We start from the raw sequence: 23,079 nt of genomic DNA, 5'->3' as shown, positions 1-23,079 counted from the left end.
GCTATTACTGCCCATGGGTTAGAGTGTAGGCTTACATTCTTCAAGTGTGTCCTAAGACAACACATGTATGTATGCACATTAAAACTATTTTTGGTTGCTGTAACTCTGCCTCTTGTCCACACTGACAATGAAAGGATCTCTTCCTAATGTGATTTCTAATGCAAGAAATGGGTGACAAATCCACAGTCTTCATTCATTATATGCACAAATTGATATCAAAGCCAATATGAGGCAGTTTTTTTTTTTAGATCGACACATCAATGGGTAACATCCAAAGCTACTGTGTACAAGTACAAAATTCCCTCTTTGGGTGATTGTCCCTCGAAGGAAGCTAAAGAAGGAAACTCTTTCCTAAAAACACTTGCTGTCCTCATACTTTTGGTCACAGTGTTTTTCCATAGATACATAATTGACACACTTTTTTTCCACATGTTCCAAACACATTTTACCTTCACACCGATACTGGAGTCTCTCTGGTATACTGTATGTCATCCTAATGGCATGTGTTTCTAAGTGTTAAAATACTATTCAAGGGCTGTCATCAAATACAATAATGGGATGGGCCATGCAAATGAATTGGAAGCTTTCTTCACCTTTTTACATGCCAGCTGTCATTCTGTTGTTTTAATGAAGACAGAGTTACGAAACGGACTAACTTGTGACTGCCAGAGTGCTTCATTTTCAAAGTATTTGTGTCAAATGTATTCATCAGCTGCCACACCTATTTTGCCTTTCCGAGGTGAAGCATTTTTGTCATTCCGTGTCTTGATGTGGTGACAACAAGGTGGGGGTTACGTTCAGATAGTTTGAATTCTCGTTTCATATCTGCGCCAGCAGCACGCGCATGATTCACTGCTCGCGTCACAGGCAGGGCCGTCTGACTGGTTTCTTCAGGGGAGCGAGAGATCATCCAGGTCGATAATGGAGCCGAGCTTCTCACCACAGTGAAACTTTAGACTCCCCGACATGCAAATCCTTTTGCACTGAAACACTGGTCGGCCAATCCGTGCTTACTGTTGGTTGCTGATCAATGGCAGGAGCGGAGACGCAGTCACTCACATTGATCAAACATTTACTTTGTGCTGCGCTTTGTCTGCCCTCCGCCCTAGAATATGAACTAGAAAAGGTGAAACTAGGTCATGATTGACTTTACTACACTGTGATTATGTAAGATATGATATACTTTAAGGTGGTGGTTTCAGTTTTCTTCGTACAAAAACAAATGAAAGTACTCATTTCCGATTTCAAATATAAAATTAGAATTCAATACCATCCAAATGAGATTGGCTTTGATGTTATTTCTTATTGACGTGTGGCTCTCTGTTTCTGTTTGTCTCACTTCGGTTGTGTGTGTGTGTGTTGTTCTTGATCTCATTTTAATGATGTGTGTGCGTTTGCTTCCTGGGGGTTTGCTAGCCAGTGAGCACGAGAGGAGCGTTCCCACAGGACATGTTGCTTCCTTTATGTCTGCTGTGCACCTCGTCGCCCTCTTCCCGTTGCCTCGCGCCTTCTCAGAATTGAATGTCAGCCACCTTGTACGACAGGTATGTGCTTGCCTACTCCCATGAACACAGTGCAGGTGTAGTAAACAAATGAGCTCTTAGCAACCTCTTAATTACGCACACACTCGCACAGATAAACACGTTCTGCTCCACCCCACATCTATCTTCCTTGAATGACTGGGCTTGGTGGTGCTCACGCCCGTACCTGTTTCATAGCACAGGGACCGAGACACCTGTCACACAGAGAAAGCCTTCCCCTCTGCTCGCACCAGCCACACTCACAGCGACACACTAGTCGCAGACTCTCGACTGAGCTTGGTGGCCATTTCTCTGCTGGATACAAAGTGAAAGCAGGTAGGTGCTCCGGCTGGCAGGTGTGCTATTATTCACAACATGATTTAAAGTACATGGATAGATTCTGTATTCAGAGTGTCAGTAATCAGCAGCTGTAACAACCGAAAATCTAAAAGTAATCAATCATGCGACACAAACTGTTTGTTCAGAGTGTTAACAGGCGGTTGTCAGTGTTTGCCCTCTCCTTTTCTCTGGGTGTTTCCCTGTCGTGATTGCTCGTCTATCCTGCTCCTTGTTTGTCTTAAGTGCTATTGCTCTTCATCAATCATTTATCCTCCGTGGACCGATGTGCTAAACCGAAGATAAATATGCTTTCTGAGCCCTCGGCGTATTTGTTCTGTCACCATTATTGTGGACAATATTCTCCAGATATCTCTGGAGAATATTGTCCATATTGTGGCGACATGATTTTGAAGGAGTGAAGTTCCAGCCCCAGAAGTTTTACTCGTTATATATTTGCATCCTGAATTTGGTTTTACAAATTAGCATGAGCTGTAGTCTGCGTCTACTTTCTTCTTTAGTTCCCAGGGGAAGTGGGTTTCCCCCTGAGTAGTTCACTTTTGACCTTTTTAAATAACTGAGTGGTCATTTCATTTGCATATGTATTGAAAGAAGCAATATTTACCGCATAAATCATTCTGTGCAAATGTTTTTTGTCTCCAAACACACAGGATCATGAATATATGTCGTGGTCTGAGTCCATTTGTATTTAGGCAACACCAGTATTTTTGCGAAAGTGGTCAGACAGGAACATCTACATGTCTAAAGGATGACACAGCACATGTCCTTCATTGGGAGGGAACATGGCGTGGGAAGGGCCATTTTGAGACAAGACTGTCATGATCAATTTCAATTTTATGCAAATCCAAGATGTGTTTTTTTCCTTATATTTGTCAGGTGGCTTGTAGAGATAACAGAACAAAGAAGAGAGAGACTCAGCTAGAGCAAGCATGTCACAACGTGAGTAGGCTGACTGGTGTGATCTGAATGCGAGATGACGTGTTTCCTCCAATGAAAGCAGAGCGCGTCCGCCTGCGTACCTCAGCGCCAAGCTGATGACTCTGTCATCTCTGATCTGTCATTGCCTTGAGTAAATGCAGAAATACAAGTGGTTGGTTATGTGTTGTGTGTTTGCCCAAAGGGGACTGATTATCACGCATGCTACCAAGCATACAGTGATAAAGATGTCCTTATGATGCAGCCTACCGTGTGTGTAATATCTCAGATGGTGTGTGGGTGATATGTGACATGCACGTGTTTGTGTCGCAGTGGTGGGAAAAGAATCTGTGTTCCGAACCACCAAAGTGAGGACCAAGCTGAAGGGAGACGGCAGCTGGTTGCAGCGCCGCAGTGAGGCTGAGCCTGAGGATGAAGCCGACAAGGAGAAACCATGGTGAGACACGTGTTCAAGTCGGGTTCTGTATGCATTATCCATTACTCGGTCACTTGAATAGACAAAAACCAAGTTCCTGTGAAAACATGCAGGTTAGCAGAAGTCCGGGCCAGCCGCTTGAACGGAGCCCCCATTGAGACCATTCCAGTGTCGTCACCAACAACACCCACACCGCCAGCCACCAAGTCTGACGCTGAGAGGTAAACACAGACTTCTAATGTCAGAGTTATCTAACGAGCACTTGGAGACCTAACCCCAACACAACACCATTGTGCTGACATTGAGTTTCTGTTTTGAATTTAGAGCACCGTCATCAGGATACCTGATTAGGTAAGAATAACACTTGCACATTTAGAAATCCAGTTTGGAACCAAAATGTAGATTTATCTGAGTGCTTAAAAATGGGACCCAAATGGGGCGTTTTGTAATTGAACTATATGTTACAATGATGAAAAAAGAATGAATTTAGTGCCATTTTTCTTTCAGAGGGGTTTTCACTGAACTAGACAAGCCTGCTTCATCTCCAACAACTAACAGCTTTAGGTAAGCGCTTCTTCTGCTTAAACAAGCAAAGTGAGTCGTGAGACTCGACATTCCGGCTTTAATGAGAGCTGTTTTTTTTGTTTTCACCACAGTCGACCAACGACACAATTTATCAAAAAACCCTCAGAAAGCTACAAGAAAATGTGAGCAAACACGAATCAGATTCCCAGTTGACCGCCAGGCAGATGAGTGAGAGCGTATTTTCACGAGGTGTGTGTTTTGCGCTTCTGTTCCTTAGAGCCCCCTACACTGTGAAGCCCACTCTAGAGAACCAGGAGGACCAGCTCAGCAACGAGGAGCAGGCGAAACGGTATGACTGTCCTCACGCAAAAGCACGCCATCCAATTTGAACTCGCACGCCCCGGAAAAGAGATTACATTAACATCATCATGACTCATTTTGTAGGACGGAGGCTGCCAGTAATGTTCTGAAGAAGTCTTCAGTCAGGCAACGGTCTTATGTGCTTTCTGCTGCTAAGAAATACGAGTATGTATGTCTTATGTCACTCTCCCAATGCTCATCTTAACACTCAAATGGAAGTGAGTTGCGTGTTTTAAAAAGACATTGAGAAATTGTGCTTTTCACTCGCACATGAAATATTGGGCATTTCTGGAGGAATTTATGACAAATGTTTGTTGAAAAAACCCGCAGGACTCAAGAAACGGAGCCCGAAACCTCTTTGGTCGACAGCATTCCAGCATTCGTGGCTAGAAGGTAAATGCTCCCTCTATCCCCCCTTTAAAAACAACAGACAAACCCGTTAGTCAACGTTTTCAAATGTAACTCTGTCTGTCAACAATGTGTGTGCACGCCCAACTCCACACACGCATTCATGTGTGTGCGCACTTGTGCTTCGCTACAAATGTGCAGGGTGGAGACTACTGATGATGATGTGAGCGCTGCGAAACCAGCACCTGCCAGCCCTCTGTCCCCCTCCCCCGGCGTGCCCGTCACATCTGTTGCCTCCGAGCATGAGGCCAAGCTACAGAAAGTGTAAGCCCTGCGCCGTGTTTCTACATCCAGCGCAACCAGTGCTTTCTTCAAACTCATCGATTGCCTGTGTTGTTTACAGAGTCGACGCCAGTGTTAAGACAGCTGTTGACGTTGCTGCTAATGAGCCGGTGGCACCAAAGGTGGTGGAGCCTGCCCCAGAGCCTGTGAAGGATGACCCCCCACCAGTGTCTGTGACAGAAAAGGACTCATTTGAAGGCATGGAACCAGGCTACACCAAGGAGGCCACTCCTCTCCCTGTACTCATCCCAGAGTGTTTTAAAGCAGCTCATACAGAGCCAAAACCAAAGTATTCAGACGTTTCTTGGCGGGTTAAGCCCCCTATGGTTGACCTCGCCCCAGTGTCACCAACCCCAATATCACCTACTCCAGCAGCTCCTGCCCCGGCTTCACCCGTCCCTCTGTCATCTGCCCCAGAGCCTGTGAAGGATGACCCCCCACCGGTGTCTGTGACAGAAAAGGACCCATTTGAAGGCATGGAACCAGGCTACACCAAGGAGGCCACTCCTCTCCCTGTACTCATCCCAGAGTGTTTTCAAGCAGTCCGTACAGAGCCAGAACTCAAGGATTCAGACGTTTCTTGGCGGGTTAAGCCCCCTATGGTTGACCTCGCCCCAGTGTCTCCAACCCCAATATCACCTACTCCAGCAGCTCCTGCCCCGGCTTCACCCGTCCCTCTGTCATCTGCCCCAGAGCCTGTGAAGGATGACCCCCCACCAGTGTCTGTGACAGAAAAGGACCCATTTGAAGGCATGGAACCAGGCTACACCAAGGAGGCCACTCCTCTCCCTGTACTCATCCCAGAGTGTTTTCAAGCAGCCCGTACAGAGCCAGAACTCAAGGATTCAGACGTTTCTTGGCGGGATAGTCCCCCTATGGTTGACCTCGCCCCAGCGTCACCATCATGGCGGAGCATCACCCCCCCGGCTTCACCCGTCCCTCTGTCACCTGCCCCAGTGTCTGCTGTAACAGAGATCACAGTGAACACCGCACCAGAACCTGAAATGGCACCGAAACTTTCTCAAAAGCCAAGGTCAGATTTCCACTAAACAAAATCACTGCTGTCAGATATTTTAACATCGTATCAGCGGTGGAAAGTAACGAAGTACTTTGTGTATTCATATATTCAATACAAACTTCAACTAAATACACACTTTTACTGAAGTAAAGGATCTGAATACTTCCACCACTGCATAGTGTTTTCATCAGTATACTTTATCTCTAACTCAGTGGTAATGAGCCTCAAACATCAACATAAAGTCTGCCAAGATATGTTTCATACAATACAATGAATACATATCATAATTCCTAAGCAAAGCTTTGAATATGCCTTCATGTGGTTTTCTTTGTGCATGTTTGCTCTTGTTCTTTTCACGTGTATGATTGAAAGCTGACCTGGAATGGCATGTGTTTGTTCTCCATATATTTTCACAGCTCCAGTGTTGACACGCGCACCACCTGGTCCGACACTCTCATTTCTTTCGACTCAAGTTCAACCAGGTACTGGAAACCAATGTGGGGAAAAAAATAGATTTTTATGTTCCAGCCTCAACAAGCATCTGATAATAAGAGTGTATTTCCTCTTAAAACCAACAACTTCCTCATTCATAGCAGGATTGGCAAGAAAGGAAATAATGGCCAACTGCCACTGTGTTCACTTTAACGTAATCACAAAATATTCCACATCTCTATTTCAGGTGCCTTAAACTACCTCATACAAGAGGGTCTCCCTAATTAGACTTGATTACACGTGGTACTTATGAATGTAATATATAGAGATGTACGTGCCAAAGCAGTTGCACTCATTTGTTTTTCTCTTTCTGTCAGCAGTGTTGAACAGGAGCCAGCTCCAGCGCTGCGCTACGGTATACCATTGACAGATGATCTCCTGGCTCTCACCAACGGGTTAGTTAGAAACGCATTCTTGCCATTTTGAGAAAGCCTCGCATTAGAAATGCTGTGAATATTACCCACAAGGTGGCACTGTTGGACTTCTAATGACCCCCCCCTTCTCTCCTCTACCTCAACTGGCCTGTTCTTGCCCTGAAATCTCCTCTGAATTCTAAACCCCCCTTTTGTTCATCGCCACCATCTCCTCTTCCTCTCATCCTTCCGCCTCTGCAGTCCAGAGGAGTCCGCAGAGCCCGTCCCCCCCAGTACAGGAGGCTGGAGTCAGGATCTGCTTAGTGGACCAAACAGGTATAGGAAGAGAGCTATTTCCCACCCAAGCCCCAAATACAGATGTTATGCAAAGAATTATCCTTTCATCAGTAGAAAATCAAGAGCTCCCTTGTCCGTAGCATGCAGAGGCATTACCTTAAATTACTTTGCCAGAGTTGCACGGTTTAGAGGAAGCGTGCGCACAAACTCTGCTCTGTATTTGACTTTTGTGTTTGATATTTTTAGTGATTCAAGCCCAGCAAAGACAAGTGGCACCCTGGATCTCCTGGCTAACGATTTCATTCCAATCTACACCGAAGCACGCAGGTGAGACAGAGACAGGCTTGTGATGGCCTCTGCTCCCCATACCTCCCATCTTTGTGTACCATTAATTCTTACCGCAGATGAAGGAGCCAAGCGTCCCAGCTCCCTGAGGTGTAAGATTTTTAATAAACCCCATCCGCCTCAAGTTTGATCCATAAATCAGGGCTCCTCCACTTCCAGCGTTCTATTTTAACCCCTGCACCGTGTTAGATGGAAACAAAGTCGCAGATTCCTGAAGCAACCAAGTAAAGCTTTGAAACCGAAAGCCACGTCTTATCTTCGAACGCGACTGGAAATAGAAGAGAATGTTCTGTACTGATTAGTATTGCTGCTTTGTTTTGTCTCCGCCAGCCGCAGCGTGCAGCGAGAGGAGAAACCGACAGATGAAACACAAAGGTAGAAGGCTGCTCTTAAACAATAATCTATCAATGCAGAGCTGTTCCTGCTAAGAACTGCATTCTATCCAGATATGCCTTGTAATGGTTTATACTAACTCTGTCTGCAACTATGCTGTGGCTCTCTTCCCGCCAGCCTCACAGAGACCGTCACTATAACCACCAAAACCGTGATCATTACTGATAAAAGGTATGAGCACACACACACACACACACACACACACACACACACAGAAAGTCTGCTCTGTGCTATATTCAGATGTTTTTCATGCTCGTTAAATTGTTCATTGGGTTCCAATCTTTTCTAATGGACTGGCATTGTAAATAGTGTATGAGAAGAACCACACTCACCTTTACTTGCCCTCTGTTCCCTTCCCATCTCATGCCATTCATCTGTACCACTCTCCTTACTTACATCTCGCGCCTCCAAGCAGCCAAGAGGACAATGCAGATCCGTGGAGCTCACGCGAGACGACCACAGTCACCCAATCAAGGTAGTTTATTTGCTGCCATGTCACATCTGGACTGGTGTTTTAAGAGGTCTGTGTTAAAGTGGATGCTAAATGTGTTGAGGAATAGTTTACTCCACTGATGCTGCTTAAAAATAGGATTCAATTGTAAAATAGATTCTCATTCCAGTTAAATAGGCAATTTAATGCCATAAATGTTTTTTGATTAAAAAAAAATAATCATTGTTTAGGAAATCATTTCATGTTTGTAAAAACATCAGAAAACAGATTTGATCACATTAATGATCTGTTTAGTTTTCAGCAGTTGGTGTAGACTGAAGTCAGGGTTCATTTTGGGTGAAAGTAGCTTTAACTACACTGGTTTTGCCATTCAGCAGCAGAATAGTCTTTCCATTTGTCAAAGACATTCAGATTTTGATTGCGTTTGCCCCCCCTGGTTCCTCTGTGTGTCTGTTTACCATTCAAACTGCATTAAATCTTGCCATTAGTCAATGTGATCAGAATTCCTTTGGCACAAGATGGGCCATGCTGACAATTGCGAGTGAAATCAGTGTGAAATTGTTTTTCAGCTCGGCTGATCCGTTTGATCCATATCCGATAGGGACCACATCCTCCAACAGGTAATCATATTGGTTTGGAGCTGTGACTGTTTTCCAGCCAGCCAGATAGCATCTCGGCATGCATAATGCAGCAGTTTCTGATTATGAGCCACTTTTCTCCATTGCAGCTCTTCTGACCTGCTCCAGCCTACCTCTGATATTTCCAGCAACAGGTACTGGAATGATAATGCAAATCCCCCTTTTTCTATATTGCAACCTTTTGCTTGTATTATCATGTTGTGACATAATATTAGAATATGTTGTGATCCAGCTAACTAGGTGAAGTGGAGCTGTAACTTAACAATTGTTTTCTTTACCAATTCACTTTTTAAAAATGTGTTCTTTTTTAAATTAATTTAGTTTGAAAATCATAAAAATAAAATAAGGCCTCTTCAAATTGCTTATTTTGTCGGACTAACTAATGTAAATTATGATATAAATCAGAAATTATCACATTTGAGAATCTGGGCTATTTTTGTTCGATAAATGACTTGAAATTTTGAATCAACCAGCAAAATTACTGGTAATTCATTTTCTGTTGATTGACCTTAAACTGTAAATGCTCTTTATATTGAGTGTGGCAGTGACATGTTCCCTGTGTGCACCTGTAGTTTTGTTAGTGTGTTTGGGCACATTATGTCTTTATTAGAGAGTTGAGAGATGACAGAAAATGGGCAACGACGATCCCTAGCGGGGTATTGCGCCTCATAGTCGGCGCTTTAAACCCCAGGGCACCCCATTTCCTGAAATTCTAATGTTTTACTTCACGGCATTGTCCTCTTTGTGTGTGTGTGTGTGTGTGTTTGACAGTATTAGCAGTCATGCGTTGGAATCTCCTGCAGACAGCGTCATCCCTATCAACGCTGACGCCACAAAGTATTAAACTGAGTTTAGTGCATACTTGTGTTATGAATGTATGAGTGAGACGCATGCAGGGAAATGGAAATGGTTGTCTCAAAGTGCACACATTACGGTCTAATATGCTTGATGTGTCATAACTTCTACATCTCTCTCGCTCTCCAGTCTCAGCACTCGGCGGTCATGGGCACGCACATGGGAAACCAGCCCACCTCAGCAGGCTAACACTGAAGAGAGGTGATGAAACACCTTGACTTACTCTTATACTTCCACACAATATCGCCCACTACTACACGCGTCCATCCATGTCCATTATGTGCTGAAAGCCTTTCAATGCATGTCCCCCTCTCAGCCAAGAAGCTGCACCAGGTGGCCAAACTGTAGATCAACAGACGATGGTCATGTTTGAGAGAAAGTAAGTCGTCTTTTTTTATGAAAAGTCCTGTGTGTGTGTATCTGTTCCTTTTAGTCCCATAACCTCCTAACGAGGCTTTTGCAGCAACTACTCATTGAGCCAGAACACATTGTGCACTGGTGCCGATGAAAATAGGTCAGACGTATATTTGTTACCATTTTTCTTCACAACTGCGGTAAACAGATCCCCTTAAAGGCTTTTATGAATTTGTTAACAATATTAGGAGTGTAAATTAGTCATCTTTTCATGCTACAACATGATGTCTTTGTTTGTGCTTAAGGTCCTCTGAGAATGACTCCCCATGGGACAGGTGGACATCACCCACTGTCTATACTACCACTACAGGAGAAGAAGAAGAGGAGGAGGAGGAGGAGGAGGAGGAGGAGGAAAGGTATCTCCATGGTGGCTGGGCTCATTAAATGCATATTAAACCACTTTATTTTTCACAATTCCAGCAGGAAGTCATTACAGCATCTTAAAAGTCGAGGCCTGTCAACCATTTAATTGAAAGCAAGCTCAATGCAAGTTAAAACTTCTTCACAGCTTAGTCTGAGAATCATCAACTCCTTTTCAACTTGTTCTTTTTTACTTCATACCGTCACTTCTTCACCTGTCCTGCCAGACTTGTTTTTATAATACAGGATTGTCTTCTGTTTTGCAGCACAGGGTATACACAGACGGAGACCGTCACAACCGTCACCACTATCAGGTTTGAATGATTGGTTTGATTCTTAAAACTCACTTCTTATGATGAAAAACTGTGGAATTAAGAAGGAATTGACCGGGTGAGAAGCATTTGGGTGATGTCATTTGGGTGATGTTTGCAACAACAATGCATGGGAAGGAGAGGGCTCAGAATGAGGCAATGCTGCAGTACAATAGAAGGGAGACCACACCTGGTCAATAAATCCAGCAGAGAAAGAAAGATCAGCCTTGTACATCTATTAAAAACTGCACAGTTCTTGCTCACTGGATTGAGTCCGGCTTGTTGACTCCTCCAGCCTACACTTTCAGTCTAATAGAGTTTCTTTACTTTCCAGGGACATATACAGTGACCAGCAGCCCGCTACGGATCGGTAAGTTTATGATCTTAATGTCAGACACATCATAATGCAAAGATACTTTCTCCAGAGTGTTGTTTTCTACTGGTTGGTCTGCTGATTTTCTTGCTTTTGGATGGACAGTCTCCTTCAACTGGAGCTTTTTGTCTTTCGTTTTAAGCAAGGATGTGGTACTGCATGGATATTTAATGTATTTACAAACACGAACCATCTAATATTTAGGCCATCTGAGCTTGTTTTTACACTTTCACCACCTTTTCTCTGTGTTTGCAAGTTAGGGAGTGAGGAATTTAGGCCGAACCCTGTGGGAATGCAGCTGTATCTGCATAATACTGCAGTCTGGGCCTTATGCTACCTGCAATTCCTGGTTAGACAGACGCCTGACTATTACTGAAGTTAAATGACAAGATCGGCTCTCCCATTGTCTTTCAATTTGCCCTCATTTCCTTCCCTCTAATTATCAGTCTCCAGATGTCAGATTAATGATGTGTATTAGGGATGTCCTTTTGTCAAATCACAGCCCGTTAAACAGCACGCCATTAACAAGCGATGGCAGAACATGATTACCTCCTGAGTTACATTTGACAGATGTAGAGTCCTTCTGTACAACCCATCACACTGCTGTTGTCAGTGAGTGAACGATGAGGCTTACGCTGCTTGCACTCTGTCTCCAGTTATGAAACCTATACCAGGGCCGAGACAGAAGAAGACCAGCGTGTCCAAACACCAGAACCTGGGGCCAAGAAGTGAGTGATTTCAATGAAAGTGACAGCTAATATTTTAACGATCCATATTAATTAACTCAATCTTTCTTTCATCTGCCCACTGCTCAAGGGGTTTCGTGTACGTGAAGGAGTATGTCAATGCAACAGAGCTGTCCTTACATAATGCCAGAGACAACACCGACCGGTAGGAACGATGCACGATCGTTTACACAATCAAATAACAAAGTTTATTGAGAACAAAATACGGCTCAATAAACCTTTCAGCACTGCTCTTACGATGACTTTACTAACTGCTCCTTTTACTATAGTGGGTCAGATTATTTGACATCCAGCTCCACCAGTTACTCTTACGGCAGCCCCTCCACTTACTCCAGGTAATAACACAATTCCCTAAAGGATTATTACACCTGCATTCAGCTACTTTCATCGCTTGCTCTTTAGATGACGATTCAACTGACAGTTTGACTCCTTTTAACCTTTACACTTCGACACACACTTCAAACCTTTTTACATCTTCACCTTTTGGAAAAAAAGAACTTCAGCTCTTCTAACTCCCACAGCTGCCCTTGTTTATACACAAGTTACTTAAACTGCTCAGTTACACTTCAGTCGACACTTCTAAGCATTTTCACTTCAACCTAAAAACTCAACTCGCCTTTACTTTTCAGCACCAACACTTTAGCACTTCTATTTTAAAGTGTCATTTCAATTACTTTCAACGGTTTTCTTGTGACTGCCACATCAGCTATTTTCAGTTTGTATTGTGACTGCCAGTTCAACTTTAACTTCAGCTATTTCAAATGATTCAAATGCAAATTCTCAGCGGGGAGAATACACACATTGTCTTCAGATTTTTTCTTTTCTAGTTGCTCTTGTTTTAGTGAGTGAGATTATTTGACATTTCTCTGGCGCAGCTTCCTCCACTTACTCCTGGTAACACCACAATTCCCGAACCTGCTTTAAACCAGCCATAAGCCCCTTCTCCCCCTGCCTTGTTATTTCCACTTCTGCCGGAACTAGATATGTGGAAGCAGTAGGGCAGAAATTCCAACAAGTCAGCTCATTAGGAGGCAAAGCGGGGACATCAAAGGATTATTTACACTTATTAAGTTCCCTCGCACAGGACAGAAAGGGCTCGCAGGTTATTTTTCCACACAGAGCTGCAGTTGCATGAGAGCTGCTTGAGTCGTGCCCAAAGTAACTCGTCTCGATCGCTGTGTCTCCCCAGTGGCCATCTGTCATCCACCTGTAACTTCTGCGGCGAGACGGTGGGTAATGATGCCAAGATCACCATCGAGCACCTCAACATCAACTGTCACCCCCACTGCTTCAAGGTAGTTCATCCGTCTGCTCCTATGAAGATGCAATTTGGTATTTATTGGACTATAAAAAGTCCTTGAAGGGTCTGACCTGGAGGAAGTGAGCTTTTGTTCTCCTTAAAAAAATAGTTTGACATTTTGGTAAATGTGTTTATTTGCTTTTTGTCGAGAGTTAGAGGAACACGTTGAGACTACTCTCTAATGTCCGGAGAGTTGATGTGATGTTACAGACGGCAGCGAGCTATAGCTTTAGTCAGTGTAAACACTATCCGTGTTCAAGAATCCACCTACCAGCAGCGCTAATGCTTCATAAATGCTGTCATCTTTCCTCTATTTATGCTAAGCTACGCTAACCAGCTGCTGGCTGTAGCGTCGATCTTCTGATCTATTTCTTGGCAAAACAGCCAATAAGTGCATTTCCCAAAACTACATATAATACTACATATATATAACTACATATATATATTATATAATAATATAACTTAAATGTGCTCCTTAATACTTTTTTTACTTGTACGACATTAATACTCTACAAGTCTTGAATACAAATTATATTTAGCTATTGCATATTGCCAGTGTATGAGTCGAGTGTTGGACCAGTTTATTGTGTATATTGTGGAGCAGTAAATTATCATGAGATAATGTCAAGGATAAAAACACTGCTCTTCACTGCCTTTTCTCACGAGTACATTTTCTTTTACGTTCTCCCAATGTTTCAGTGTGGCGTCTGTAGTAAGCCAATGGGAGACCTTCTCGACGGTATGTTCCTACATGGTGGGAAAGTCCACTGCGAACACTGCTACAACAAAACCTTTGACTGATTATCGAAGCCCTTCTGCAGCCGCTTGTCCTCGTACCCTTGCCTTCATGTTCATTTGCATATAAAGTGGGAACTCGCATCTTTCTCATAGTTTGGACTGTGTTTGGTTTGAACTCAGGGATAATGTGGTTTAGGGTGATCATAAAGGGTGTAATTGTTAACAATATGACTATTTGATGTTGATTCTTACTTTAGGTTAACTTTCTCAAACATGTTATACAAGCTTGTGTTTTGTTTCCCCCGGTGGTGGAAGCTGTATCTGCCTAAACTATGAAGGATATGTATTGTGAACAGACTAATACTGGCTAGTGGGCAACAACAACTTTAGCCAGTCGTGCAAAAAATGACTTTATGACAACATGTTTACTTCTTTTTCTCTTCTTGATACAAAATAGTGTGTTCACATGTATGATGCTTTGTTAAAAAAAATTAAATGATTCATATAATCCTGTTATAAACGTGTGATGCAAAGTCAGTGTGCCAGCAGTACACACACAGGACTGTCATGGGAGTCTCAAGCAGTTCAATGTTTTAGAAAAGCATTTTGAAAAACTATTTCACATAAATCTTATCTTAGCATCATGTAACAGAAAACAGGTCGGCCATGTTGTAAAGTAACCGCCAAAGAACTGCATTAGATGAGATGTTCCTGAGCAAAAGCAGTGGTGAATTCCCATAGGGGAGTTGGGCGTAACTTCACATTTGCCTTTTTCCACTTCTTGGTGAAATAATATTTTCCTTGCATAGACACTTAAAGTACTTTAAATGTGACTTTAGCTAATAACCATCAGCAACCTGCTGAGTAACTGTAAAAGAAGCCAATGCACTTCATTGGCTACTGTCTTGATGGTCTTCACACACAGTTAGGCAGAGCTTCCTTGGCTCTGCCCCGGTCCAATGAAAGTCTGCCTCCCGTGAGAATGAGCCTCTGTGGAAGAACTGCACTGCATCCAGTTAATGTTAACAATGCAAGGCGCAGTAACGGCACCTCAGTTATAGTAATAAAAAGACTTGGAAATATTAGCATCTAGAACATTATTTCCCCATTAACTTGAACTTGGGATAAAGGACAAACCTATGATGTCAGCTGAACAAAGTCTATTGTAGTATAACTAAATTGCTCATACGGGTAAAGACGTTTTTGGCTGAGGTGCTTCATTCAAACAGAGGATGCATAATATGGGACACCTCGGATTATAATCCTGGATGTGCTCCAGCCTCCCGTTTGTTTCAAGGCCTGTGTCAGTGTTTTCCTCTGGCTCTGCTCACAGCAATGTTTTGGATGTGCTTCCACAGCAGCGACGGGTCTGACTCGTTATGTCTTATCAAAGACTCCAGCCCCTCTGCTTGGTCCAGGCTCTGCCAGTAATCCTGAGGCCATATTTGCAACCATCTGCAGACAGATACACAAACAGATCAGCCTCACCACAGAGGATATTTTAATTAGACCATAAAAATAGACTGATGTCTCTCCCCTCGGGACATCGTTATTCACATTAAAAGTACAGGAAGTAGAAGGCTTTCACACCTGGCACAGTGAATAACTTCAGACAAACTCACCCATCATCTGCAGGTAAGTCTTTGACATTTCCGTACCCCGGGCTGGGCAGGGGGCACCCCATGTGAGAGTTGTTGGCCATTTTAGACTGAGGCTGTTGGTTCTTCTTAGGGGCTTTCCTAAATGCTCGTTCTGCTGCCAGCCGTGCATTCTCCTGGTCACACACGTAACATTCAAATCCATTTAGGTAGTTGGGTTTACTCATGTCATTAACCCCCCACTCACGGGTCTCCAGAGCCTCCAACAAACGGGGGTTGGTAATGCGGCTGGGGTTTTTGAACTCTATATATTTAGCATATTCACCGTCGTTCTGGTCAAGATGTTTGAGGAATTCCCCGAGAGCTTTTGGCGAGGGGAAGTTATCGATGATGATTGCGGAGTGGTCGTTGGGCATCCAGTCTGCCACCACAGGGGAGCCTCGATAGACCGGCACACAGCCCTGGTGGAGAGGCCGCCACAGCTTCTCTGTCATGTAATCTGGACACAGGCCGTTCTCCAGCGCCAGGTGGAACTTGTAGCGCGCAACAAAATTCATAAAGTTGGCCTCTTCGCCGGTAGCTGTGGCCGTGTCCTCCAGATGTGCAGGCAGAGGTTTGTTGTTCAAGCATTTCCCGTAAGAGTCCACCTATGGAGAGAGAAATAATGAGTGAGAAAGGAGAGCGATGGGGACCATACTTAGGAAACATTCAGGAGATCACAAATGCGATACTCTCACATTCTTAAATGGTCTATTTTTCAAGAAATCCTGATTAGACATTCCTAATTGAAATCTAACATTTCATTCCTCAATGGGGATTCACAAAAATCACACACGGGCTATATTTACGAAGCATTTACAGGTGTTACTGCAGTTGCATGCGTGAGGATTCATATTTTTGACCTCTTAACCTTTGTGCACAAGTATGTGCAAGTGGAGACGAAGAGCTACAGATTTTCAGTGCATGTGATCCAGTCGAGGTTTAACATAAAGAATAGCTATGGCAAGGTTCAAAATTGAGGAGACGACTGAAAATGGTATTTAGCACCAAGCAGCAATGTGTCATATGTTTTCATAACGGGTATAGAGGCAAAAAAAATACCAACAAAAACATATTTGAGAACAAATGTTGGAGGATGAGAGCGAAATGAATAATACTTCAACAGACCTTACTTTTAGTATTTGTTTCCTTTTTTAAAATGAAGGAATAACAGACCATGGAGATGTGCCTACCAATACTTTATATACAGCAATGTTACAGCGTGTGGATGGTGGAACTATAATCCTCCTCGGTTATGATAATTGGAAAATTGCTGCTCACTATGCAGCATACAAGTTTGATTTAGGAGTCTTAAGCCAGGTGCTAAACTGGAAACGGCTTCACTCTTCAAGCATGCATCTCTGTACTGTACCTGAATATACTTCATGAGCTCCTGGACATATCTGTTCCTGTCTGATGGTACATCGCAGTGAGACTGCATGTAGAGCACAGGACCCAGGCCCTCCCTCCTCAGCCGGTTCTTCTCCTCCAGGGACACGACCACCGGCTCCAGCAAGTAATCCAGAGAAGGCAGCCACTGCAGGCTCAGCGGATAGTCGGACTCCCTGCGAAACGTGGCAGTGTAGTTGAACAGCCTGATTCCCGGTCCATGGGAGAGGATGTAGTTATTCATGGGTGACTCCTCATGGAACAGCGCCCAGGTCTGGTGGCGGAGACGAGGGAGTGGCGCCTCATATGCCCGGAAGTCTGTTCCATAAAAGATGATGGATGCGGTCCGTTTGTACAGCTGGACCTTTCAAGATCAAACTCAACGTTACTGGCGGTCAGAACAACGTCAGATCGTGATTATTATTAATGTGAGCATGCATCTTCTCTCCGTCTGAGCCAAGAGTTTCATTAAAAGGCTTCATGAGGTTATACATCTCTGGTACCTTGCGGTTGCTCGTGACCAGGCAGGAGGATGTGGCACAGTCGATGCGTTCAGACTCCCCAGGGAAATGTGGGAACAGACCTCCACTCCACCAAAGGAGGATGGGCAGCTCCTTGTTGTTGCGGCGGTCACTGTTGCCAGGTCCTCTGTATGGACCGATGGAGGCAAACTCCATCTCTAACAGAGCACTCTGAGGCTGAAAGGCTCCTCGGTCAAATGCATTCAAGGCCTCCAGGAGATGTTGGTCATCTGGATAGGAGGCAAAAGAGACCCAGACCCAGCACAGGACACCGAACAGCCCCAGACACGCACAGGGCACGAGCCTGCCCCTACCCGCCATCTACAAGGGTGAAAAGAGCAACACACAATACAGCGATTACAAGTAGGTCACCATTCAAAGGAATAAATCAATTAGCTTTTTTTTTATGTGTTTAAAATAGGCGTGATTCATAAGTGTCGCAAATAACCCCATGCTGTGTTTTGGCGCTCATCATAACCCACATTAAAGTATTGTGGATGTTATTATTTATCCTCGCAGCTAAAGTCGTTGAACAAACATTAGAAATATTGACTCTGACGTTTTAATTATGCGTGTCAGTGCTATCTGAGCAACTATCGAACCAATATCGAAACATAAACACTGTTTCCTACCATCACCGCTGCATCAAACACATGAAGGTGCGTTATTCTTGATTCTTCAAACAGTAAAACATGCAGCTGTTCTCCTTTTGAGGAGCAGGGATAACAAAGTGTAGACTGTTCAGCCAACAGTACAGAGGGAATGAAAACAGCTGGATTCTTCTTCTACGTTTCAGCTTTTGTTCTTCTTCGGGGAGCAAACTAACCCACGCTGCACACCGCCACCTACAGGCCCGGAGTGTGTACTGCTCTATTGAATGTCCGGACACTGCAACCTGCAATTTGTTCTATGTTCAGTTTGGACAAATTCAACCCTAAATGTACCAGAACACGATAGGCACGTAGGGTGTGAACATAATACAAAAGATGCTCATTGTAAAGCTATGACAACAAATAGTTCACCAATACATAAACTTTATTTTTAATAAATCGAGCCATAAGTCAAAACAGCTTTGAAATGTACTAATGCAAACCAGTCTGGTACATTTATACTACCAATAGAGTCACATCCGCAGAAGTAAATGTCAAAAGCCTCTAATAAAAAGTATCCATGTCATTCCATCATTTGATTTCCCTAATTGGATTGAACTAAATAATGCAAATGATATGATTTGTCAATGTATGAAAGTTGTTCGACTAAGTTGTGTATAAATTATGAATTTCGTATAGGTCGAATACTTTTTTCACCCTGTGAGTGTTGGACCCTATTATTATAAATTGTGTTGAGGTAGATTTGATCTATGCACTGGTGGGTGGTTTATAACAATACATCATATCTTATTAAGTCAAGATCTGCTTTGCACACAATCTTAATCTGAAAAGTGACTAGTGGCAGCTGTCACATAAATGCAACTGAGTAAACAAGTACAATATTTCCCTCTGAAATGTAGTATAGCAGTATATGTATATAGAAGTATAAAGTAGCATAGGTGAAATACTTCAAAATGCGCTTTGTACAGTAACCACACCTCACAGTGACACTTTGTTGTCATCGTTTATTTAAAAAAGTGAACTTTACGGGTTTTAGGACCTAGGGTTTGTGTGGGCGATGTGCACGTGCAGCTTCTCGATTTGGGGCGGGCACGTCACGACACTAAACCTCGGTCAGATGTAGGGTGGACCACGCGATATAAACAATCAGGAACAGGGTGAGGTCACATACATGCTTTTTATCCGATTTGTATTTAATGCATTACATTATAAATACATCTCCTCACTGCAACGTGCGTTCTTTTGTTGCTTTAAATATAGTTTTGAGTCGCAGATGCACTGAAGCTAACTGTTAGCCTGGCCAGGGCAGAATGTCAACAAGCCGCCACACTAGCCGGCTAGCTTGTTAGTTGGCTGAGATGCTTGCTGAGCCGCTGCACTGTTAGTCTCTGCTGCATTGTAGTTTTTTTTAGAAGCCTCTCACTTGTTTCGGTTCCTAGTTAACTTCTGTTCTGAAGCACTTCATGAACAGTTTTCACAGAGACTCTCGACGGAGCAGTTTAATCAGAGTTTTCGCCGCCAGTCACAACAAGCTTGTAACATGTCTGTGGTCTGCGCAGGTGCAGTGGTCAGCCCATTAACTTGACTCGCCCCTGTTACTGTGGCGTAGGAAAAAACTAGGATGAAACTAATGTATTAAGTTCTGTACGATAATGTTCATGTCCTACGCTATGGCTGTCAAACATAGTACACGTGTAGTATTGCTGTGTCATGTAGTAAACAACTAGACATACGGCCCAGAGCTTCAACCAGAGACCTCAGGCAGACTTCGCGGTCCTTCACCCCTGTTCTTGTGTCCCTGAAACTAGTCAACCATCACACATCTCCCTTTCATTTGTCGCCAGTAAGGCCCTTATGAGGTCGAATACAGATGTTGCTAGAACAGCAGTCTTTCCCCCGAGTTATCTACACTGAATCATCCACAAAGTCAAGCCCTCAGACTACTTTGGGTGTTGAATGTTTCCTGAGAATTGTTTAATTTCCAAGTGATTTTGTTTCCCTTTTGAATGTGGAGCATTTCTCACTCTTTCTAGGTTAAATTGACCCTGGTCTGCCACCTGGTGTGGAGGCCTTGCTGGGTGGAAGGAAACATGATGAGCGGGAAGAGCCTACTCCTGAAGGTGATCCTGCTGGGGGACGGTGGAGTGGGCAAGTCCTCACTAATGAACCGCTACGTCACGGACCGCTTTGACTCCCAGTCCTTCCACACCATTGGCGTGGAGTTCCTAAACCGGGACCTGGAGGTGGACGGGCGCCTGGTCACTCTTCAGATCTGGGACACAGCCGGCCAGGAGCGCTTTAAGTCTCTGCGTACGCCCTTCTACCGAGGCGCCGACTGCTGCCTGCTCACGTTTGCTGTGAACGACCTGCATAGCTTCCAAAACCTCGGCTGCTGGAAGAAGGAGTTCATGTACTACTCGGATGTTAAAGACCCGGAGCGGTTCCCATTTGTGGTGCTCGGCAACAAGGTGGACATGGAGCAGAGGGAGGTGGGGGAGGACGAAGCACGGGCCTGGTGCGAAGAGACCGGCTGCTGCCCTTACTTTGAGACCAGTGCCAAGGATGACACTAACGTCACAGCTGCGTTCGAGGCAGCTGTCAGGGAGGTTCTGGCTGCTGAGGACCAGATTGACCACGCACTACTGGGTAGTACTATCGATCTACATGGCAACCGCAAAAAACCCCGTGCGTCTTGTTGCTGATTGGTTCAGGTGTGAATCCACCTTGTCTTAATCTCTCTGGCTGAAACTCGCCCATTGTTATAATGGTAAACGTGCTGTAGGTACAAGGTAATATGTACGGTATCCCCTAAAGATAATGTGGATAAGACACAGCTGCTCTGTGGAGCGCTGTGTTGGGGTTTCAGCTGGAGTCAAGGTTGAATTATTGCTCTAACCACGGTACAGGCACACTGTAACGGGCACTCACTTCCTCTGTACTCTTATCTGCTTTCAGTTGTGTTGCACAAAAACATTTTCGCCCAGCTTCAGCTTGGTCTGCCTATGCAGGAGTTGTACCAAATAGTGCTTTCAGAGCATTTATTTTTAAATGAAATAATGAAACTGTGGATGGGAGAATACGCCGCCACTCTCTTGATGAGCACACTCTACAGCAACATACAGTCAGACTTGTATCTGCTCAACAGTCTGTCCGTGAGCTGGTTTTCCTGGGTTTTAGAGGTACAACTTCACATTTTCTTGTTTTTAGATCTTTCAGCAGAGAGATGTCTGTGAGTGACAGTGTTCCTAACCCAGGCAGATATTATGCATGAGAACTCCCAACATGTGATTTTAGGTACGAGGAATTTCAAATGATTGCTACTCACAAAAGCAGGATGACCTTGCTTGTCTTCAGTGGGGAGGGAACTGTAAGCTTTAATTTTGCAGCTCTTGCTGTCAGCATTGGGTACGTGCTTTTGTGGTGCCCTTATCCAGTTGTCTATTACATGTATTCGCACAGCACTAGTGTGTAGCTGGAGGTGTCAGGTGTACGAGTTAGGCATTATCAGATTATTTCCCATTATTAATGTACATGGGCCTGTTTACTGTAAGTAAGGTTCAGTGTTTCTCGAAGTTAAAAAATAATACTGCTTTTGCTGCTGTTGTTGATAAACTGCTGTTTATTTTTCTGTGAAGCACATTTTGATCCTATTTGTTTTTGCTGACGTGTAATATTCAGTTTGATTTGATTTCTGGGTTGATTTTTGTCTGTTTTCCTGATGTATGGACGCGGTTATAATTTTCATCATATTGGCACGTTTGTAATCCTGTGATTGCTTCATGATGGCGTGGCAGGCTTTAACATTCCAGTCCTTTAGCTCTGCCTCTGTTGTCTGCCTCCTGTGCTTCACCGATACATTACGTACACCTTGTGCTGTCTGTCTGGTTATTCCAGGGCTCAGCTGAAGGTGAAGTAACCTGAGCACAAGGATAAGGCCGTTACTAATAATGCATGCATTGTGCGTCACCTCTCCTGTCCATTCATAAAGTATTGAGTGAAGCATATATATTCTGACAATTGAACAATGTTTACTTGTTTTCACCTTGGTGATACTTTACTTTCATTTGAATGTGTTTACATACAGGCTTCCTTTGGTTTTACTGCTATGGGCCATACAGGGCATTGCCTGTGTAGTCAACAAAAACAAATCAGCTGATATTCAGTGCCTCAAATTCAGTTTAACGTTGTCGAAATTCATCCTCATCAGTATTTTCCTTGCTGCTGGAATAGTGTTTTATATTGCGCCTAGTGTTGGAGATCTTGTGTATTCTCTCAGCCTGAGATTTGCCTTTTCAAGTAAAGATTGCATCATATTTCAATGTGTGTGCAGACTAATAGGGAACGTTATAAGAGCTTCACTGTGAAAGTGAACCTAATTGAATCGGGTACCATCATTTTTACTTATTACATGGTTCTTTGCTTTAATGTAGGCTTCTAATAAATGGCTTGTTCGTGTGATTATTGTACGTGTGTTGAGTTCTAGTACACACGGCAGTATGAGAGAAACTTAAACTGTGAACTGACTAGGGCATTTTAACTAAATCAAGCTGGTAGCCTACATTAATTCAAAGCAAAAATGAGGGCTGTTAGCTTATCATTTGTCAGTGTTAATGTTTTGTCTCTTTACCATTTGTTCAGATAATGTAGCCGATCAGTGTTTACCTGAGAACTAGTGGGTAGCATAACCACACATGTTGCCGTCTTATGTTACATTTTTTTCTGTTGCTGTAATATTTATGAATGTAGAAAGTAATTTCTTTGGGCTGTCCATATTAATGGATTATGTAAATTGCAAAGGGCATTAATTTGATGTATAAAGTGACACTGAACATCTGTCTCACGCTCAGTGCTTAACCCATGAGTGTGATTTAAGCTGTGTGAAAGTCAGACTGTTCCTCTTGATTATGTGTTGATCTGATGGGCAACTTTCCTCTCCCTCTCTTTTTGCACTACGGGGGATACAAATGGTTGTGCCAAATGCTGGCAACGCGGTGAATACTCTCCAGTGCTTGGCTACAAATAAAACACGCAACA

At 43.7% G+C, this 23,079-nt stretch overlaps 3 protein-coding genes across 7 annotated transcripts; 2 read left to right on the top strand and 1 right to left on the bottom strand.

Annotated features, from left to right (window-relative positions):
- Positions 1–1,722: 1,722 nt before the first annotated feature.
- znf185 (zinc finger protein 185 with LIM domain) lies at positions 1,723–13,986 on the top strand. Of its 5 annotated transcripts, none has more exons than XM_079268605.1 (32): positions 1,723–1,856; positions 2,754–2,816; positions 3,126–3,249; positions 3,342–3,449; positions 3,553–3,579; positions 3,736–3,792; positions 3,885–3,935; positions 4,031–4,102; positions 4,198–4,278; positions 4,444–4,506; positions 4,663–4,785; positions 4,865–5,836; positions 6,238–6,303; positions 6,634–6,708; positions 6,928–7,002; positions 7,210–7,290; positions 7,639–7,683; positions 7,819–7,872; positions 8,114–8,176; positions 8,722–8,772; positions 8,880–8,924; positions 9,562–9,627; positions 9,775–9,846; positions 9,962–10,024; positions 10,305–10,415; positions 10,686–10,733; positions 11,065–11,100; positions 11,760–11,831; positions 11,920–11,994; positions 12,119–12,184; positions 13,039–13,144; positions 13,849–13,986. In XM_079268605.1, the coding sequence occupies exons 2-32, from the start codon at positions 2,807–2,809 to the stop codon at positions 13,948–13,950; spliced, it is 3,060 nt and encodes a 1,019-aa protein (XP_079124731.1). In that variant the 5' UTR covers positions 1,723–1,856; positions 2,754–2,806; the 3' UTR covers positions 13,951–13,986. The 5 variants fall into 5 exon arrangements, with proteins under 5 accessions (XP_079124731.1, XP_079124730.1, XP_079124729.1 ...); XM_079268604.1 differs by having other exon boundaries at positions 6,631–6,708; positions 8,117–8,176; XM_079268603.1 differs by having other exon boundaries at positions 6,631–6,708.
- Positions 13,987–15,181: 1,195 nt separating this feature from the next.
- Positions 15,182–18,181, bottom strand: pofut4 (protein O-fucosyltransferase 4). The gene is made up of 5 exons (XM_079268608.1): positions 18,067–18,181; positions 17,417–17,755; positions 16,897–17,277; positions 15,510–16,132; positions 15,182–15,342 (listed from the first exon to the last, which is right to left on the bottom strand). The coding sequence occupies exons 1-5, from the start codon at positions 18,067–18,069 to the stop codon at positions 15,192–15,194; spliced, it is 1,497 nt and encodes a 498-aa protein (XP_079124734.1). The 5' UTR covers positions 18,070–18,181; the 3' UTR covers positions 15,182–15,191.
- Positions 18,182–19,167: 986 nt separating this feature from the next.
- rab9b (RAB9B, member RAS oncogene family) lies at positions 19,168–23,073 on the top strand. The gene is made up of 2 exons (XM_079269105.1): positions 19,168–19,202; positions 20,079–23,073. Exon 2 carries the CDS (start codon positions 20,136–20,138, stop codon positions 20,745–20,747), a length of 612 nt encoding a protein of 203 aa, XP_079125231.1. The 5' UTR covers positions 19,168–19,202; positions 20,079–20,135; the 3' UTR covers positions 20,748–23,073.
- Positions 23,074–23,079: the final 6 nt, after the last annotated feature.

This window comes from Melanostigma gelatinosum (assembly GCF_949748355.1).
Source record: "Melanostigma gelatinosum genome assembly, chromosome: 5".
Classification (NCBI taxonomy): domain Eukaryota; kingdom Metazoa; phylum Chordata; class Actinopteri; order Perciformes; family Zoarcidae; genus Melanostigma; species Melanostigma gelatinosum.
Note: the sequence above shows the minus strand (reverse complement) of the source record. Positions and strands in the feature narration are given on the sequence as shown.

Bases quoted from the DNA above. Each gene is read 5' to 3' on its own strand.
- pofut4 (XM_079268608.1), bottom strand. The intron at 17,278-17,416 runs GTACCAGAGATG...TGATCTTGAAAG, and splicing joins TGGTCACGAGCAACCGCAAG to GTCCAGCTGTACAAACGGAC. The intron at 15,343-15,509 runs GTGAGTTTGTCT...ATCTGTCTGCAG, and splicing joins GACTTACCTGCAGATGATGG to ATGGTTGCAAATATGGCCTC.
- znf185 (XM_079268603.1), top strand. The intron at 3,450-3,552 runs GTAAACACAGAC...TTTTGAATTTAG, and splicing joins ACCAAGTCTGACGCTGAGAG to AGCACCGTCATCAGGATACC. The intron at 11,995-12,118 runs GTAGGAACGATG...CTTTTACTATAG, and splicing joins GCCAGAGACAACACCGACCG to TGGGTCAGATTATTTGACAT.
- rab9b (XM_079269105.1), top strand. From the start codon at position 20,136: ATGATGAGCGGGAAGAGCCTACTCCTGAAGGTGATCCTGCTGGGGGAC.